The sequence below is a fragment of the Mobula birostris genome, chromosome 9 (genome assembly GCF_030028105.1).
Source record: "Mobula birostris isolate sMobBir1 chromosome 9, sMobBir1.hap1, whole genome shotgun sequence".
NCBI classification, from domain to species: Eukaryota; Metazoa; Chordata; class Chondrichthyes; order Myliobatiformes; family Myliobatidae; genus Mobula; species Mobula birostris.
Genome location: NC_092378.1, coordinates 6,235,332 through 6,255,941, shown reverse-complemented (window position 1 = coordinate 6,255,941; position 20,610 = coordinate 6,235,332). Strand labels below are relative to the sequence as shown.

The 20,610-nt window shown below is 41.4% G+C and overlaps 1 protein-coding gene across 5 annotated transcripts in view; it reads left to right on the top strand.

Moving 5' to 3' along the window:
- tmem117 (transmembrane protein 117) overlaps positions 1 to 20,610 on the top strand; it is a 433,754-nt gene that overhangs the window by 332,043 nt on the left and 81,101 nt on the right. For all 5 annotated transcript variants that reach the window (XM_072267436.1, XM_072267437.1, XM_072267433.1 and 2 more), the window contains exon 6: positions 13,836 to 13,995. In XM_072267436.1, coding sequence (XP_072123537.1) covers positions 13,836 to 13,995 — 160 coding nt within the window. The remainder of the gene's footprint in view (positions 1 to 13,835; positions 13,996 to 20,610) is intronic.

The following is a 20,610-nucleotide window of genomic DNA, read 5'->3' as shown; positions in this document are numbered from 1 at the left end:
ATGGGATTCATGTCAGATTAGTCCACGTAGGTGATTGATGGCACATCATTGGTGGGCTGAAAGGCCTGTTCCTCCACTGGACTATGAATCTCTCACTCTCTTCTGTGTACTTTCTCTCTTTATTTTTCTCACTCTCTCGTGCACTGTCTTTTCTTCATACAGTATATACTTTGTCTCCTTTCACTCTTTCTCATCTGCACCCTGCCTGGTGTACCCTCTTTTTCTCCCGTACTCCATCTGTATCTCCCGTTTGCAAACACTCTCTCACTCTCAGATTCCCTATCAAATGGCAGGAGGAGAAGATGGCGGTGCAACGCAACGCGCGCATCCTCTCCGATGAAATTATATCGTATTTGTTAAATAGGGGGCCGTGCACAATTCTAATTTGATGGAGACAGACATGAGAAGCACGCAGCAACATCTGGAGAAACTTCTGAAATGCCTGCTGCTACCGTGCGATCGAGAATCTCCGGAGGGAAGGCCCCAAATCCTCGGCTTTTCCTGTTGCTGATGGCCGGGGCTGGGGTCGAAGCGCTCAGCAGGGATGGTGCTCGGTGCTTGGTGTCGGAGGGCTGGTCGGAGGCTGGAAGTTTTCAGACGACTCAGAGTCGGACTGTGGTCGGGTGCTTCCAGATGCTGCATCGGCAAGTTTGCGGAACTGGTAGCTCATGGCAGGAAGAGAGTTTTCTTCCTTCTCCCGTCAGCGTGAGATGATGGGACTTTTGGGAGACGTTGAACTTTTTTTTACCGTGCCCGTGGCCTGTTCTTCATCAAGTTACGGTATTGCTTGCACTGTTGTAACTATATGTTATAATTATGTGGTTTTTGTCAGTTTTTCAGTCTTGGTCTGTCTTGTGTTTCTGTGATATCACACCGGAGGAACATTGTATTATTTCTTAATACATGCATTACTAAATGACAATAAAAGAGGACTGCATGTCCTCATAATCATAATCTAATCTAAATGTATCTTGTCTTCATATACACCATCCCTAACTTCATTCTCTTTATGCACTCTTTCTCTCTCTCTCTCATTCACACACACACTCACACACTTCCTTTCTCACTCTCACTGTCCTGTGTTTCACTCTTTCTTGGTTTAGCAACTTGTTTATTCTTCAGCCTTCAGCTTTTGTGCTTGGCTTAAGAGTTACAAGTGAAGAAAGGAAGGGACAGAGTAACAATGAGATCGGGCAGGAGAGAGCGAGGGGAGAGAGTGGGGAGACGCGATAGGGGAGATGGGTTTTGTTAGAGGAAAGGATTAGATGCAAGTCCTTTGGTGAGTAGGAACTTAGCATTGGGTTGTTTGGTATCCCAGTCATATGGGTTGGTGAGGGGCAGTTATCAAAAGTTATCTAGGCTGTTTCCTTAATACCCCTCCCTCTGGACGTGTTCTCCTTCTCTTCCTCCACAGTTGCTCACTCTGCAGCTGCTATCCATACTTGAATTTTCTTGATGATAAACTTGCACAGCATACAGGAAAGTACCTTGAATACTGAGACACACAGAGCCCCCTTCACAATAGCCCCTGTGGCAAATACTGAGACACACACAGAAGCCCCTTCAGAATAGCCCCTGCGGTGGATATTGAGACACACAGAACCCCCTTCAGAATAGCCCCCGTGTTGGAATTAATGTTTGAGCACATTAATGGTGTGTGTTAACACTTTCTACAATATGTTCCATGGCAGTTGTGTTGTACTCTTTGCTTTCCATAACACCATAAGATGTAGGTGCAGAATTAGGCCATTCGGCCCATCAAGTCTACTCTGCCATTTCATCATGGCTGATTCATTTTCCCTCTCAGCTCCAATCTGCTGCCTTTGCACTGTATCCCTTCATGCCCTGACTAATCATGTATCTAACAATCTCTGCATTAAATATACCCAATGACTTGGCCTCTACAGCTGCCTATGGCAATGAATTCCACAGATTCACCAGTCTCTGGCTAAAGAAATTCTTTCTCTGCTCTGTTCCAAATGGATGTTCCTCTATTCTGAGGTTGTGCCCTCTGGTCTTAGGCTCCCCCACCACAGGAAACATCCTCACCACATCCACTCTATCAGGGCCCTTTACCATTTGATAGGTTTCAATGAGGACCCCCACCCCACTGCATTCTTCTGAAGTCTGGTAACTACAGGTCCAGGGCCATCAAACACTCCACATATGACAAGCCTTTCAATCCCAAAATTATTTTTGTAAACCTGCTTTGAAGCCTCTCCAATGTCAGCCACCCTTTGGTTCATTCTGATGGCTCCAGTGAGAATGATGCAGCAGATTAGTATACAAATTAATTATAATGTTAAATTATAGTGTTCATGGTCATAGAGCAGCTGGGCATCGATGGAGTGAATGAATTTCTATCGAATATTGAGAGGCCCAGGTAGAGTGGATGCGGAGAAGATGTTTCCTGTTGTGGGGATTCTAGGACCAGAGGGAACAGCTTCAGAATAGAAGGATGTCGCTTTCGAACAGAGATGAGGAAGAATTTCTTTAGCCAGAGGGTGGTGAAGCTGTGAAATTCATTGACACAGACACCTGTGGAGGCTAAGTCATTGGATATATTTAGACCATAAGACCATAAGACAAAGGAGCAGAAGTCGGCCATTCGGCCCATCCAGTCCGCTCCATCATTTTATCATGAGCTGATCCATTCTCCCATTTAGTCCCACTCCCCCGCCTTCTCACCATAACCCTTGATGCCCTGGCGACTCAGATACCTATCAATCTCTGCCTTAAATACACCCAATGACTTGGCCTCCACTGCCGCCCATGGCAACAAATTCCATAGATTCACCACCCTCTGGCTAAAAAAATTTCTTCGCATCTCTGTTCTGAATGGGCGCCCTTCAATCCTTAAGTCATGCACTCTCGTGCTAGACTCCCCCATCATGGGAAACAACTTTGCCACATCCACTCTGTCCATGCCTTTCAACATTTGAAATGTTTCTATGAGGTCTCCCCTCATTCTTCTAAACTCCAAGGAATACAGTCCAAGAGTGGATAAACGTTCTTCATATGTTAACCCTCTCATTCCCAGAATCATTCTAATGAATCTTCTCTGAACCCTCTCCAACGTCAGCACATCCTTTCTTAAATAAGGAGCCCAAAACTGCCCACAGTACTCCAAGTGCAGTCTCACCAACGCCTTATAGAGCCTCAACATCACATCCCTGCTCCTATACTCTATTTCCCTAGAAATGAATGCCAACATTGCATTCGCCTTCTTCACCACCGACTCAACCCGGAGGTTAACCTTAAGGGTATCCCGTACGAGAACTCCCAAGTACCGTTGCATCTCAGAATTTGAATTCTTTCCCCATTTCAATAACAGTCTGCCCGTTTATTTCTTCTGCCAAAGTGCATAACCCTACACTTTCCAACATTGCATTTCATTTGCCACTTCTTTGCCCCTTCTTCCAATCTATCCAAGTCTCTCTGCAGACTCTCTGTTTCCTCAGCACTACCGGCCCCTCCACCTATCTTTGTATCGTCAGCAAACTTAGCTACAAAGTCATCTATTCCATAATCCAAATCGTTGATGTACAATGTAAAAAGAAGCGGCCCCAACACAGACCCCTGTGGAACACCACTGGTAACCGGCAGCCAACCAGAATAGGATCCCTTTATTCCCACTCTCTGTTTCCTGCCAATCAGCCAATGCTCTATCCACGTATGTAACTTCCCCATAATTCCATGGGCTCTTATCTTGTTAAGTAGCCTCATGTGTGGCACCTTGTCAAAGGCTTTCTGAAAATCCAAATATACAACATCCACTGCATCTCCCTTGTCTAGCTTACTTGTAATTTCCTCAAAAAATTGTAATAGGTTTTTCAGGCAGGATTTTCCTTTAAGGAATCCATGCTGAGTTCTGCCTATCTTGTCATATGCCTCCAAGTACTCTGTAACCTCATCCTTGACAATCGACTCCAACAACTTCCCAAACACCGATGTCAAGCTAACAGGTCTATAATTTCCTTTTTGCTTCCCTGCCCCCTTCTTAACTAGCGGAGTGTCATTTGCAATCTTCCAGTCCTCCGGATCCATGCCAGAATGTATCGACTTTTGAAAGATCATCGCTAATGCCTCCGCAATCTCCACAGCTACTTCCTTCATAACACGAGGGCGCATTCCATCTGGTCCGAGAGATAAATCTACCTTTAAACTATTCAGCTTCCTGAGTACTTTCTCTGTCGTAATTGGGACTGCACACACTTCTCTTCCCTGCCACCCATGAGTGTCTGGTATACTGCTGATGTCTTCCTCAGTGAAGACTGATGCAAAATACTCGTTCAGTTCCTCCGCCATCTCCTTATCTCCCATTACAATTTCTCCAGCATCATTTTCTATCAGTCCTATATCTACCCTCACCTGTCTTTTACTCTTTATATACTTGAAAAAGCTTTTAGTATCCTCTTTGATATTATTTGCTAGCTTCCTTTCATAGTTAATCTTTTCCCTCTTAATGACCTTCTTAGTTTCCTTTATCCTTTTTTTAATACTGAAGTTAATAGATACTCAGTTAGTAAGGACATCAAAGGTGACAGGTAGAAGGCAGAACAATGAAATTGAGAAGAATAACAAATCGACCATGATGGAATGGCAGAGTAGACTCAATGGGCAAATTGGGCTAATTCTGATCCTATATCTTATAGTATTGTGGCAAATGTTACCAGGCAAAGGCGGGAGAATGGGGTTGAGAGGGAAAATAAATCAGCCATGATTGAACTCGCTGGGACAAGTGGCCTAATTCTGCTCCTAAGTCTTTTGGCTGTCTCAGAGTTCAGAGTACTGTAAATTGGCATGAGTGTAGTCAGAGATACCCTTTTACCAAGGAGTAAACTGAATACCAGTAAGTGTATGGGAGCAGCAAGTTTATGCCTACAGGTTTCCTCTGCCATCTGAAGGTAGAGCATTTCTATGAAATGGATCGTAAGCCGAAATGTCGTAAAGCGAAGAAGCAATTACCATTTATTTATATGGGAAAAATCTGTGAGCGTTTGCAGACCCAAAAATAACCTACCAAGTCATGCCAAATAACACACAAAACCAAAAATAACAGTAACTATAGTAAAAACAGGAATAATATGATAAATACACTGCCTATATAAAGTAGAAATACTTTTCCACAATCATTGCCGACACTGTTCTCCAAAGCAAAAATCTCACGCAAGCGCTCTCGGCAGAAAATCTCACGCAAGCGCTGTTGGCAAAAACACTCTCTCCAGTAACCTTTAAGCTATGAAGCTGCCAAATCATACCAAATAACACATAAAAATACACAGCCGATATAAAGTAGAAATAATGTATGTACAGTGTAGTATCACTTACCGGACTTGGGAAAGCGCAGAGCACACTGATGATGGTGTGTTAGACTTGTTGGAGTTTGGGTGGTGCATGGCTCCCACCCTCCAGGCTGCTGACCGATACGTTGCTGTGAAGCACGCAGGGGTCCAGCGGTAGCCGGAAGGCACACAGCACATCTTTAAGAAAAAAGCCTCAATTTCATTAGGTTTTGGCAAAAACATTGTTTGACCCAGCTTACCTTTTAAGTAAGCCCTTAATTGAAAGTAACAAAAGAAATTATTATTAGATATTTTATATTTATCCTTTAATTGTTCAAATGACATCAATATACCTCGTTCAAAGCAATCTCCTATAAATTTAATCCCTTTTTGGTACCAATTATATAAAACTTGATTGTCCATTGTAAAAGGAATAAGTCTGTTTTGGAACAAAGGTCTCCTTGCTAATAGAGATTTCTGTGTTTCATTATCAACATTTATCTTATTCCATAGATCAATCAAATGTGTTAATGTAGGAGATTCTTTCTTTTCCCGTATCCATTTAGATTCCCATTTATATATAAAATCTTCAGGTCTATTTTCTCCTATCTTGTCTAGTTCTATTTTAATCCATGCTGGTTTTCGATCATCAAAGAAAGATGCAATAAATCTAAGTTGATTTGCTTCATAATAGTTTTTAAAATTTGGAAGTTGTAACCCTCCTAACCCAAATTTACATGTCAATTTTTCCAATGATATTCTTGACATTTTACCTTTCCAAAGAAATTTTCTCACACATTTATTTAACTCTTGAAAAAATTTCTGTGGCAATTGTATTGGTAATGTTTGAAACAAATACTGTAATCTAGGAAATATATTGAAATTTTAATTCAAAAAGGGAAAATTAAAAAATTTATTTCTTGTGTGTATAATTTGATTCAAGAACAGACAATTAAACAAGGAACCCATAAGCCAAAGCAAAAATGGGAAACAGATCTGAATATTAATATTGATGAAACAAATTGGTCAAGACTTTGTCTTGACAGTATGACAAATACAATAAATGTTCGACTTAGATTAGTACAATATAATTTTTTACACCAATTATATATTACACCGCAAAAAATAAATAGATTAAATTCAAATCTATCTGATAAATGTTTTCGGTGTAATCATGAAATTGGTACTTTTTTACATTCTACTTGGTCTTGTTTTAAAATTCAACCCTTTTGGATAAATTTAAGAATCTTATTGGAACAAATTACTGGAACTCAACTTCCACATAACCCTGTATTATTTCTATTAGGTGATATTGAAGGGATAAAACTGAAACTTAAATTGAATAAATATCAGAAAGAATTTATAAAAATTGCATTGGCAGTAGCTAAGAAGACTATAGCAGTTACTTGGAAATCTGATTCGTATTTAAGTATGGATCGTTGGAATAATGAAATGGCTAGTTCTATTCCACTCGAAAAAATTACTTACAATTTAAGAGATAAATATGTAACATTTTTGAATATTTGGCGCCCTTATTTACAAAAGATAGGATGGCATGTTTAAGTGCTCCGATAAAGACTTTGGTCACTTGGGGAAAGTAACGAATAATTATATCAAATTTTTTTGAATCCCATGGAGCATGTGGAAACCTTCCAATACCCAGGTGGTTCTTTTCTTTTTTTTTCTTTCTTTCTTTTTAGGTAGGACTATATATATGGGGGGGGGGAGGGTTAAGGGGAGGGGGGAGGGTAGATTTTATCTTTTCATGTATTCTTTTTGAAAATTCAATAAAAATTATATTACAAAAAAAAAGAAAAAAGCCGAAATAAACATGCTAATTAATTACGTGTCGGGCAGCACCTAATTAATTAGCATGTTTATTTTGGCTTTTTTCTTAAAGATGTGCTGGGTGCCTCCCGGCTACTGCTGCATTCTCCGCAAATCGGTATCTGCCCGTGGCCTGAGGGTTGGGGTGATGGGACACCGGAGTGTCATCTCATCGTCGTCTGTTTCCATTAGAGCAGGCGGCTCATCTTCTTTTATGATTGCCCGCCTCGATGTCGAAGGTCGAGGTTCGTCGCCTGCTGTGGCTGATGTGGAAGGCTTGCTTGACTGCTGAGCCTTGTGCATTTTTCTATCATACAGTTCTTTGTGAGCACTCAAACCATCTTGCAAATATCCCCTAAACCTATGTACCCTTTCAAAATTAAAATTGTACTTCATCATTGCAGCGAAAATCTCATGCAGTTGCTTCACGTTCTTTTCGCTACTGCATTCGGTTTCGATTGTTATCCTTTCCTCTTCCAATTGCATCAGCTCTTCATCGATCAGTTCTTGGTCATGGGATGCCAAAACCTCTTCAACATCATCTTCGTCAGCTTCCACAAGCCAAACTCACGTTGTCCTTACTTCGTTCACCACGATCAAAACGCTTAATTATGTCTAGTTTTACGCTAAGTGTAACACCCTTACGAGCTCTTTCAGGCTTTTCCAATACCTCAGAACTCATCTTGCAAATGGCTGCTCACAATGCTGTTCCGAATCTGGGGGATAAAGGCTGCTCAGGGCGTGTGCTGCCTTTTATCGTGCGCTGATTTTTTTTGTAACAGTGAAAACACCTTCTGTTAGCGAAAACAGGGCACTAATGTAGGTCTTTCGTAACAGTGAGGTTTTGTAAAGCGAACGTTTGAAAGGCGGGGAACACCTGTACTCCTTGTCACTCCCTCTAGGCTTAAACAAAGATGAAGAACTCTAGAAAGCCTTATGCAGTCACAGGAAGTATTGATAGAAATCAACCAGCAAATTAACTGCAATTAGTTGATGTTCCCCTTAAGCATCATTGCTAAGGCAACGTTGTTTCTGTTGCAGAAAAATGTTCTCTGGTTTGGCATTGGTGCCCAGACAACAGGCGCAATGGAAATGAACTTTGCAGTTAATAAGCCTAATGTTTTTTTAATGAAGACGAACTTGATTATATGGTGCCAAATTTCTAACCACACTTTTGCTGATCATGGATCCCTCAGGAAACAGATTGATTAGTGTGCAATGGCATCATTTCTTCTGCAATGCAGTGGTTTGGACTGTGTGTGTGTGTGTACATATATAGTACCATTTTAATAGATTAATGTGGTGAATCAAATCTGCTTTATCCTTTATGTAGTACCAGAACATGCCACAAACTTTAGAAACCAGTTTATCTACTGGACAGAGCTCTCAATTTGCACACTTTAGATTTGTTGTTCAATATTCACTGCGATTTGTTTGCAGAACATGTGCTTCTTGAATGGCAGCCACATTTTGCCAAGTTTGATGGGCTTAATCCTCTCAGCTAACAACTGCTAATGCTGCATGAGTTGCCACAGGCTAGATGCCCAGTTAGTCAAAGGGGACTTGCAATGTGATGATTCGATGAAAAGTTGGTATGTTAGAGATCCTACTTCACAGAGTCATAGTGCTGTACAGTGTAGAAATGGGCCCTTTGGTACACCTCATCCATGCCGACCAAGGTGCCCATCCAAGCTGTGGTGCAGTTCACAGTTTTAATGCATGCTATGTTTTCATAACCATCCCGAAATAAACTGACACTTCCATATTGTCCATTAGTAATCTGAATCATATTCAGATGCTCCAAAAATTTGACATGTTTGTGTATTATTGCCACTGATCCATGCAGAGCAGTCTCAATGGGCTGAATGGTCTAACTTTGCTCCTTTGTCTTATGGTGTTACGCAGGAGTTAAGTCAGTGTGTCATGTTGTACTGCAACTTTGCAACATGTGTCACCTGAAAGATGCTGGAAATATGGTTCGGAGGAACTGGCAGGGGCGAATAGCCAACTTGAAAGAGAAAAGTTCAATGTTCAAAGTACATTTGTTATCAAAGTATGTATACATTATATAAGCTCGAGTCTCCTAAAAGGCAACCACGAAGCAAAGAAACCCAAAAGAATCCCAAAAAAAAGACTGTCACACACAATGTGCAGAAAAAAAAATCATGCAAACAATAAATGCAAGCAAATAGCATTCTGAACTGAAGTCCACAGAGGGCCCGTCCCCAGACCTTTTGTTCAGTGAGCTGAGCCAGCCCATTCCTTGCCTGGGGCCCCAGAATTATGACCTTTTCAATCTGGCCTGGCTCCTAAATCGTCATCCAAATGATAAGCTCAGTTACTTTGGTATGCTCTGACTCTGGGGCCTGGACTCCACTGCCATGTTTCGGCCTGTACCCAAACTTTCTGATTCGGCCCGGCACTAAATCATCGTCCAAACACTGGGTTCAGTCAACGTCAGGAGAAGTTGAGAATGTGTGAGTAGGACTCCCTGCTAATTGTTAAAACAACCTGTTCACCATTTGAAGTTCTCTTGGTGTTATCCTAACCTTAATGGCCACCTTTGTATGTTGCAGCATAGATGTCTGCGTAGAGCCTGAGTAAGCAAGCACCAAGTGTCATGATGTACTGATGTTCTGCCTGTCCCTGCTGTTGGAAAGGAAGGCTCCAGCCTCACTGCCTTCGACTGCTCCATTTAGATGGACCACGCTGCACTATTTGGTTCTGCAGAAAAATGCTTTTGATCACAAGTCAAAAACAAGTGTGACCACTTGTGGGAAATGGAGACAGTGAATCCTTTTGGATGGGTGGTATGGTAGCATAGTGGTTAGCATATCGTTATATAGCGCTAGTGATCACTGTTTGGGTTTCATTCCCTACATCTACCTACGTTCTCCCCGTGACTGCATGGGTTTCCTCTGGGTGCCCCGGTTTCCTCCCACACTCTAAAGACATGTGGATTAGGTTTAGTGAGTTACAGGCATGCAATGTTGACACCGGAATGTAGCAATACTTGTGGGCCACTCAGCACAATCCTCACTGATCTGATTTGACATAAACAATGTATTTCACTGTATGTTTTGATGCTTCGATGTACATGTGATAAAAATAGCTAATCTTTAATCTTTAATCCAAGTAGTCTGTCAAAGTAATTTGGTGGGAATCCTCCTGATCACAACTCTCAAACAAATACTAAGACATTGCTTGTCTGATATTGAGAAGGATGCTTCCTGTCAGTTCCCTTATGCGCAGCCAAAGGCTTGCTCTTGAGATGGCTGCAGTGTGGATGAAATGTCATCTATCTTCTTGTTGACCATTCCTTTGCCAAGAAGGCCTTTGTCAAGGTTCATCTAGAGTTGGTACACAAAATAAGTTACACACAGTTGACTGTACTCTTTTCCATAGATGCTGCCTGGCCTACTGAGTTCCTCCAGCATTTTGTGTGTGTTGCTTGGATTTCCAGCATCTGCAGATTTTCTCTTGTTTGTGACATAAAATAAGTTTCTGTGTGTTCCATAAACCCCATTTTGAGGCAAATAATGGCTGCTGTAATAAGATTACTAACTCGGTGAAAGGTACAATTTGCCTCCAGTTTGTGGGTCTTCCTGTGACCGAATGAAAATGCTGCACAAGGTGTAAGATCATGTAATAAGGGACACGTTGGTGTTGGTGCATCCACTTGCAAAGGGTCTGTAAGGGAATACCGCTGTGTAGGGAAATCTTGAACTGGACATTGATAAACTGGGATCCGTGTAAACCTGGACTCCTCTGAAACTTTTCATTGAAGACGTATGTAGCAATGAAACGTCACTGACACATTGACATAGTGAAAATATTGGAGGTATGTTTGCTCTAGGGTTAGTGCAATGACCCATATTGTATAATAGTCTGTTTTGTGAATAGTATATTCTTCGAGGGAAAAACAAATCGTGTCAAGTATGTGTGTTGAAAAACTTGGCCAGGCCTTGAAATTTGGAGCGGACCTAATAAGGTGCAGTGGATTGCCCAGAGTTAAAGGCATTTGACTCACCAGTGAATTAAGACCTAGAAACTTCACCATTGGTTCTTATATCCTCAGTGGCAGAGATAAGGTCTCTTGCATTGGGAGTGAAGATGAGATCGGGCTGAGGGGTAAAAGCAATGCCAACAACCCTTGTTCCATCTTACGGCCTTAGTTAATGTCTGCTGTGTTTCGGAAATGAGAAGTATCTGTTCCCATTTCCTATATCACGCAGCGGTTTTTCTTGGCAACCACCACCTGAAGAACTTCTGCCATGTAAGAGATAAACTTTATCTCCTTGTGCATTTTGGAGTTGTAGTATGTGATGCCCAGGCTAGGAATTCATAGTACACATTATTATTGCTAATGATAGAGATCTAGAAGATTATAAGGGTAGCAGGAAGGAGCTTAAGAATGAAATTAGGAGATCCAGAAGGGGCAGTGAGAAGGCCTTGGCAAGCAGGGTTAAGGAAAACCCCAAGGCATTCTACAAGTATGTGAAGAGCAAGAGGATAAGATGTGAGAGAATAGGACCAATCAAGTGTGACAGTGGAAAAGTGTGTATGGAACCGGAGGAGATGGCAGAGATACTTAATGAATACTTTGCTTTAGTATTGACTTCACAAAAGGACCTTGGTGATTGTAGGGATGACTTACAGTGGACTGAAAAGCTTGAGCATATAGACATTAAGAAAGAGGATGTGCTGGAGCTTTTGGAAAGCATCAAGTTGGATAAGTCACCGGGACCGGATGAGATATACTCCAGGTTACTGTGGGAGGCGAGGGAAGAGATTGCTGAGCCTCTGGCAATGACCTTTGCATCATCAATGGGGATGAGAGAGGTTCCAGAGAATTGCAGGATTGCAGATGTTGTTCCCTTATTCAAGAAAGGGAGTAGAGATAGCCCTGGAAATTATAGATGAGTGAGTCTTACTTAAGTGGTTGGTAAGTTGATGGAGAAGATCCTGAGAGACAGGATATATGAATATTTGGAGAGGCATAATATGATTAGGATAAGTCAGCATGGGTTTGTCAAGGGCAGGTTGTTCTTTACAAACCTGATTGAATTTTTTGAGGATGTGACTAAACACGTTGATGAAGGTAGAGCAGTAGATGTAGTGTATATGAATTTCAGCAAGGGATTTGATAAGGTACCCCATGCAAGGCTTATTGAGAAAGTAGTGAGGCGTGGGATCCAAGGGGACATTGCTTTGTGGATCCAGATTTGGCTTGCCCACAGAAGGCAAAGTGTGGTTGTAGACGGGTCATGTCTGCATGGAGGCCGGTGACCAGTGGTGTGCCTCAGTGATCCGTTCTGGGATCCCTACTCTTTCTGATTTTTATAAATGACCTGGATGAGGAAGTGGAGGGATGGGTTAGTAAATTTGCTGATGACACAAAGGTTGGGTGTTTTGTGGATAGTGTGGAGGGCTGTCAGATGTTACAGCGGGACATTGATAGGATGCAAAACTGGACTGAGAAGTGGCAGATGGAGTTCAACCCAGATAAGTGTGAGGTGGTTCATGTTGGTAGATCAAATATGATGGCAGAATATACTATTAATGGTAAGACTGTTGGCAGTGTGGAGGATCAGAGGGATCTTGGAGTCCGAGTCCATAGGACACTCAAAGCTGTTGCACAGGTTGATCCTGTGGTTAAGAAGGCATACGGTGTTTTGGCCTTCATCAACCATGGGATTGAGTTCAAGAGCCGTGAGGTAATGTTACAGCTATTTTCGGACCCTGGTCAGACCCCACTTAGAGTACTGTGCTTAGTTCTGGCAACCTCGTTACAGGAAGGATGTGGAAACTATAGAAAGGGTGCAGAGGAGATTTACAAGGATGTTGCCTGGATTGGGGAGCATGCCTTATGAGAATAGGTTGAAAGAAATTGGCTTGTTCTCCTTGGAGCGCATTGGATGAGACGTGACCTGATAGACGTGCCTAACATGATGAGAGGCATTGATCGTGTAGATAGTCAGAGGCTTTTCCCCAGAGCTGGAATGGCTAACATGAGAGGGCACAGTTTTAAGGTGCTTGGAAGTAGGTACAGAGGAGATGTCAGCAGTAAGTTTTTTACACAGACAGTGGTGAGTGCGTGGAATGGTCTGCTGGCAACGGTGGTGGAGGCGGATACAATAGGGTCTTTTAAGATACTCCTGGATAGGTACATGGAGCTTGGAAAAATAGAGAGCTATGGGTAATCCGAGGTAATTTCTAAGGTACGTACATGTTTGTCATAGCATTGTGAGCCGAAGGAATGTATTGTGCTGTAGATTTTCTATGTTTTTTTATGTTTCTATTGCTTATTGTGTGCACAAATTTTACAGAACTGTTGGCCTTATTTTACCATTCTCCACATGTTTCCTAGCCCAATAAATATGAAGGAATCAAGGCCATTCTGCTTAGAAATTGTGAAAAATTGAAATAAATAACTGGGTTGTTGTTGTTCCTCTCCACACCTTGTGGTGCATTGGGCGGCAATTGCTGTTTCTTCAGCATTTGTCTGTTTTTTACGAGGCTGAGTTGCTAGCTCAACACCACCCAGCATGAGTGGAAAGTGTACAAGGAGCTGGCTAGATTCGGACCCGGGACTACTCACCTCGAAGTTTGGCGTGAATGCCACTACATCACCGGCTGGCTAAGTAACTGGGAATTGCTGATAAATTTGACACATTTTCTGAAGGGCAAGTGAGAGTTTCTCACTCTTTTTTCTCCCCTCAGGTCGGTCCTGATCACTCTGACAAGTGTCGTTGTGGTTGTCATCACCACTGACTGGATCAGCTGGGACAAGTTGAACCGAGGATTTCTGCCAAGTGATGAGATCTCCCGCGCATTTTTGGCCTCATTTATCCTTGTTTTTGACCTCCTCATCATCATGCAGGTACTGACAAATTTTTTGTTAACCCTTTAAAAGTTCGAGTTCGTTTTCTGCAGATGGCTCAATGGTCAACTAAAGTGAAGGTTCTAAAATTAGACCATTAAGTTAGACTGCATTATTGTATTGTGCTGATGAGATTACCATCTATGTAAATGAATAGTTCTCTGAGACATTATTCTGTTGCCTCATTTTTATCAGTGTCTGAAAGCTTAGGAATTTGGTCTGTAGTTTATGAAGAAGGTACAGGAGAAAGATATTTTCACATTTTCTTAAAAATATCAAGAATTTTAATGCTACTGCATGGATTTAAAAGGAGATTTGTTGCTGAGTTTTAATGATCCACTGCTTATATTGACCACTATTCAAAATTGCTAAACACAGATGTTATTTTTAAAGATATATGGACTAAAAATTTGTAATGAAATTTTATAAAATAATCCTCAAATGGGTATTAATTATATTCATCAACATTGCAAAATTATTGGTGACAATATTATTTATAAAACTTACAGATTTCTATTGTGAAACTCAGAATTGTGTATTGAGTTTTCGTATAACACATTGGTTCTACTGTGATCAGAGAGGTGATTACCTAAATACTCATTCATGATCAGTAACTCTAAATTGACAAACTGTAGCAACTGTATATTCTACTGAAATTCAATTCCATTGAGGTGGGTAAAATGAACTTCAGAGACAATATATTGCAACTTTTGTATCAATAACTGTGAATGAACTTATGGGTGGATATATTTTAGAAAATAATTTCCAGTTATTATTTTGTAAGTGAGATCGTGTTGGTGATGAGGGATATCCTTTGAATACCCAAGGGTCACTGGTATTCTCAGTGTTGATAAATGATGGGTCTTTTTAGGAGTAGCAGAGCATGAGCTATCAATTGACTATAAACCTTGAAGTATAAAGATTATCATAACCCAAGCTCTGGATTCCTCCCTGAACATCTTCAGCTCTTCTTCCTGAAGATACTTTCTACAATCTGCCTCTTTGACCAAGCTTTGGATGTCTTCCTATATTTACATAACCATGAACCTTCATGGGATGTTGAACTGCAGTAAGGAACTATATAAAATTAAGTATCTATAGTTAACTTGTATCCAAAAACTGGCACAGTTCAGATACAAATTCACTAGCACATATGGTCTACAAAACCTTGAAACTGGTTGAAAACAACTGCAAATGTTGGAAAGCTAAAATAAACACAAAAGCTGCTGGAAATACCTAAGACTGATGAGGTTCTGATGAATGATCTTTGATCTGAAACATTGCTTCTCTTCCCACACACAAGCCCCTATCTGCTCAATGTTTTTACTTAAGACTGCAGTTCATGTGTAGACAAAACTTTTTTTAACATTAAGCTATAAAGACCGCATGACAGTGCTGTGAATACAAGGAATACAAGTGGTGGTGGTGGGGCGGGGGGGAGAGATTTCCTAGTTTCTTGGTCAATATTTATTTATTTATTTACTAACATACAGTATGGAATAGGCCCTTCTGTCCCCTTCTGTCCCCTTGAGCTGCACCACTCAGCAATCTCCCACTTTAATCCTAGCCTAATCACAGGGCAATTTACAATGACCAACTAACCTACCAACCAGTATGTCTTTGGACTCTGAAAGGAAACTGGAGAAAACTTTGTAAGGCACCCGGAAAAAATCCAAGCAGTCACAGAGAGAACGTACAAACTCCTTACAGACAGTTTTTAGGAATTGAACCCGGGTCATTGGTACTGTAAAGCAATGTGCTAACCACTACACTACTGTGCTGCCCCACAATATCTTAGATTGTATCAATGAGCTTCAAACTAATAAATGGGTCTTGCTTTTTCATTTGACTGCATATGAAGTCTTAGTTTGCATAGGTTTACTCCTGTAATTGTCTACTATAATAGCAGCTGCACATCAGAAACAATGAATCAGTTGTAAATTGCTTTTGAACATCCCTTCTATGTAAATGTGAGTTAATTCTTTTAAGTCCCAGAGATTGTCTTTACGACATTAGCCATGAATTACAAGTTAAATTAATCAAAATCCCCATCTTTGCACATAAAATGTTTACCCTGTGTGACAAAGATCTCCCTCTTTATATTTATATTTCACGTTCCTTCCACTACTCTTTCTCCTGCATTTCAGCAGATCTCATTGATTCCACTATAACTTCCCACTCATAAACTGAGATGGTGCTCCGTTTTACCACCACAGATATGCACACAATGTAAAGAGTTAAGACTTGCCATCACAAACTCAATAATATCTGGTTAGGTGCTACCCACCTTTCCTCATTCTGTTATCCATACAAGTATCATGAGAAGATAATTTTTCTTTCTAAAATACATCAGAGTTGGACAAACCATTGATATCAATGTTACAGCTATCTGATATTTAGAAAATTTACCAACTCTGATAAATTTTACAGATTCACCTAGATTTGTAGGACTATATTTGCAGCCTTTTTTAAAACACTGTGAAATGTTGTTAAAAATATTAAAACACAGGAAGTTTTCCCTTCCCCAGATGTCCCAAAACACAGTAGAGCAAGAATATGTGTCAAGAATTCAAGGCAAGACTTACTTTTCACCAGCCTGAAGACTAATCTGTTTAAATTTATTTTACTTGTTTTCCCTCATGCATCACTGAGTGGATGTCCATGGTCTTCTGTAGCCGTAGCTCATCTACTTCAAGGTTCAATGTGTTGTGCATTCAGAGATGCTCTTCTGCACACCACCATTGTAATGCATGATTATTTGAGTTACTGTCACCTTCCTGTCACTTTGGACCAGTCTGCCCATTCTCCTCTGACCTATCTCATTAACAAGGTTTTTTCACCCACAGAACGGCTGCTCATTGGATTTCTTTTTCTTTTTTTGCACCACTCTCTCTAAACTTTACAGTGGGGATTCCCAACCTGTGGTCCATGGACCCTTGGCTAATAGTAGGGGTCCATGGTGTCAAAAGAGACTACTGTTTGTGAAGATCCCAGGAGATCAGCAGTTTCTGAGTTAATTAAACTGCCACACCCGGCACCCACAATTAATCCACAGTCAAAGTCACTTAAGTCACATTTATTCCCCATTCTGATGTTTGGTCTGAACAGCAACTGAACCTCTTGACCATGTCTGCATGCTTTTATGTATTGAGTTACTACCATGTTACTGGCTTATTAGATTTTTGCATTAACAAACAGGTGTACAGGTGTATAGGTGTACAGCTATACAGGTGTATGGGTGTATAGGTGTACAAGTGTATGGGTGTATAGATGTACAGGTGTATCAGTGTATCGGTGTACAACTATGTTGGTGTACAAGTGTGTGGGTGTAAAAGTGGCCAGTGAGTGTTTTAGGGAATGCTGAGCATTAGAGCTTCAGCTTTGAACTATACACGTTCTGTGATTAACCAGAGCAATAACTTAATGATACGGATTATAATAGGTTTGGATGTTAACTGGTGTCATAGTGCTGGTCCATAGCCTTCTCTTGTGCCAAGATAAGGCCACCCTCAGGGTGCAAGAGCAGCACCTTGTATTCCATCTGGGTAGCCTCCAACCTGCATAAATATCGATCTCTCCTTCCACTGAACAAATTCCCCCCCTGCCCCACCTTCTTCCATTCCCTACTCTGGCCTCTTTCCTCTTCTCACCTGCCTATCACCACCCATGGGTCTCCTCCTCCTTCCCCTTCTCCTATTGTCCACTCTCCTATCAGATTTCTTCTTCTCCAGCCCTCTATCTCTCCTACCCACCCGGCTTCACCTATCACCTTCTAGCGATTTTCCTTCCCCTCCCCCCCCACACCTTATCTGGCGTCTTCCCCTTCCTTTCCAGTTATTTCCATACTGTAGATTCTGCCTGTCCTGCTGAGTTCATCCAGTAGTTTGTGTGTTGCTTTGGAGTCATCATGTTCAAACAAATTTGATATTCTAAAGCAATGGTCCACTTATCGCAGTACAGCTGGAGGCATGATAATAAGGCTATCTCAAAAGGGTAAAAGTTACCTTTAAGTTTCAACTTGTAAGGTATAAAGGGATGAAGGTTCACATCCAGAATTCACCATGCATTTACAAATTCATTTTTGAATATTTTTGAATTTGTTCATGGGATGTGGATTTTTCAGGCAGTGCAGGACATGTTGGCCATTCCAGGGGACAGTTAAAAGATAACCCTTTTGTGGACTGGGAATTACAAATAGTCCAGATCAGATAAAAAAATGGAAGATTTCCTTCCTTCAGAGACATTGGACAACATGGAGGGCTTTTTTAAATGTCCAGCAGTTTTATGACCAGAAAATCCTTATTAGCTCTCTTTTTCAGTTCTTTCATGTCATGAATTTAAGTCCGCCAACCGCCAAGCTTGGGTTCAACCATGTGTCTCGATTATCCAAGCCTCTGGATACCGCTCTAGTAATTTCGAAACTAAGCCATCAAATCACTTTAATTTTTACAAAGTAAAACAAAGGATTACAGAGTATTAAACAGAAAGGCTTACATGTAATTAGCTCCTTTCATGTCCCCTTCAGGACATTCCAAAGCAGTTTACAATCTATGAAGTGCTTTTGAAGTATAATCTTTGGCGGGATATAATAAATGTAGCAGGGAATTTGTGCAAGCTGGCAGGCACAAGGATGACTGAATAACCTTACTGAAACATTCACTTACAGTCAATGGCATTAACACGCTACAAGTGGTGGCAAACTCAACAGTCTGCTTCATGGACTCCCACCAAACTGGATTTCAGAAGTGAAGTAGAGATTAGGTTACTAGTTCACCTTCATCTCCAGCAGCTTCAAATTAGATCATATTAATTTTGGAGAGACTTTATCAAGTGTCTTCTGGTAGTCTATGTAAATAAATCTCATTAACATTAACTGTATGCTGCTTTAGTTAACTCTTTGCAAAGTTCAATTCAGAAATGGTCCACACCTTACCCATTACAAGACTCATGTAATTATCATCATCATCATGCTGTGTTGTATGACATGGACGATCATGGTCTATGACCATGATGGTTCTTGGCAAATTTTTCTACAGAAGTAATTTGCTATTACCTTCTTCTGGGCAGTGTCTTTACAAAATCGGTGACCTCAGCCATCTTCAGAGATTGTCTGCCTGGCATCAGTAGTCACATACCAGGATTTGTGATATGCACCAGCTGTGTACACGACCGTCTATTACCTGCTCCCACGGCTTCATGTGATTGATTGGGGGTGGGTGGGGGTTGGTGGAGGGAGCTGAGCAGGTGCTACAGCTTGCTTAAGGGTGACCTGCAGGCTAGTAGAGGGAAGGGGCACCTTACACTTCCTTTCGAAGAGACATTTCTCCACCCTGCCACCTGAAAACTCGTGTACCTGATATGCTCCATGACCACTAGACTAAGTTTGTAAATGTAGGCGGGGACTATGTTGAAAAATAAATGTACTAGGTATTCTAAAATTGACTCATTCTACCTTAGGCCAACAAACTTATCAATCACCCCTCGTATTTTCACCTCTTGCCAATTTGTTGAATGTGATTAAAGTTGGAGGTGTATAGGGACCTGACATCCATCATAAAAATGAGATGATGGGGGCCAGGGAACTTGAAATCCTTGAAAAGATCAAGAGCATGTGAAGTGTCATGAATGTTGGTCGGAAGGGACTGAACTTTATTACAGTAGATATGATAGTTGTTGAGGCAGCTCACCCTGTTCTTCCTGAGCACTGGTACGATTGTTGCCCTGTTGAAGCAGGTAGGATCCTTCGACTTCAGCAGTAAGCAATTAAAGATGTCCTTGAACACTCCCACCAGTTGGTTAGCACAGGTTTTCAGAACCCTATCAGGTACACTATCACTCTCAAAGTGTGCATAAAAGGCATTGAGTTATTCTGGAAGTGAAGCATCACCACCAGTTAGTATTCACTTTGAAGGAAGTAATGGTCTGCAGATCTTGCCAGAGCTGATGTGCATCCAATTCCAGCGGCCCAATCAGCGGCGGGAGCAGCACTGAGAGGAATATATAAAAGTACTGAAGAGACAAGTGGAGTGGCCATTGTTGGGAGTCCCTAATATCCTTTGGTACAGCAATCTTGCTCTGACGTCTTCAGTTTTATTTTCTAGAGTTGGAAGTGGAAGTCTGAACTCTCTGTATTTCTGTCATACTTGTAGACTGGTGTGACGTCCCTGCTTCTGATTTCTTACTTGTGACCCGAGTCTGCTCTCTGAAGTTAGTCGATATTGAGTATCAATAGATAGTTAAACATCTTAAAGCAATGGTGCAAAGCAATGAAGTATCCATGGCTGTGACTGTGGAGTCTCATCAGAGCTGCACGCAAATAAGTTGCCACTTAATGGCACAACCTTACCAGAAGTAAGATAATTCTCCCCTGCCGGGAGAATTGGTGGAAGCAGATATCAGACATCCCACCCTGCAAGAACTCATTTCAAGGAGGTATCAACCCCGCCCCCGCAACCCCATATCCGCGCACCCCCCCCCCCGTCGACCTCCAAGGGTGTACGTAATACTTTGTTTAGTGATTTTGTCTAATCTGTAAACCAAGTTGGGTATATGCAGGCAACACACATCAAAGTTACTGGTGAACGCAGCGGGCCAGGCAGCATCTCTAGGAAGAGG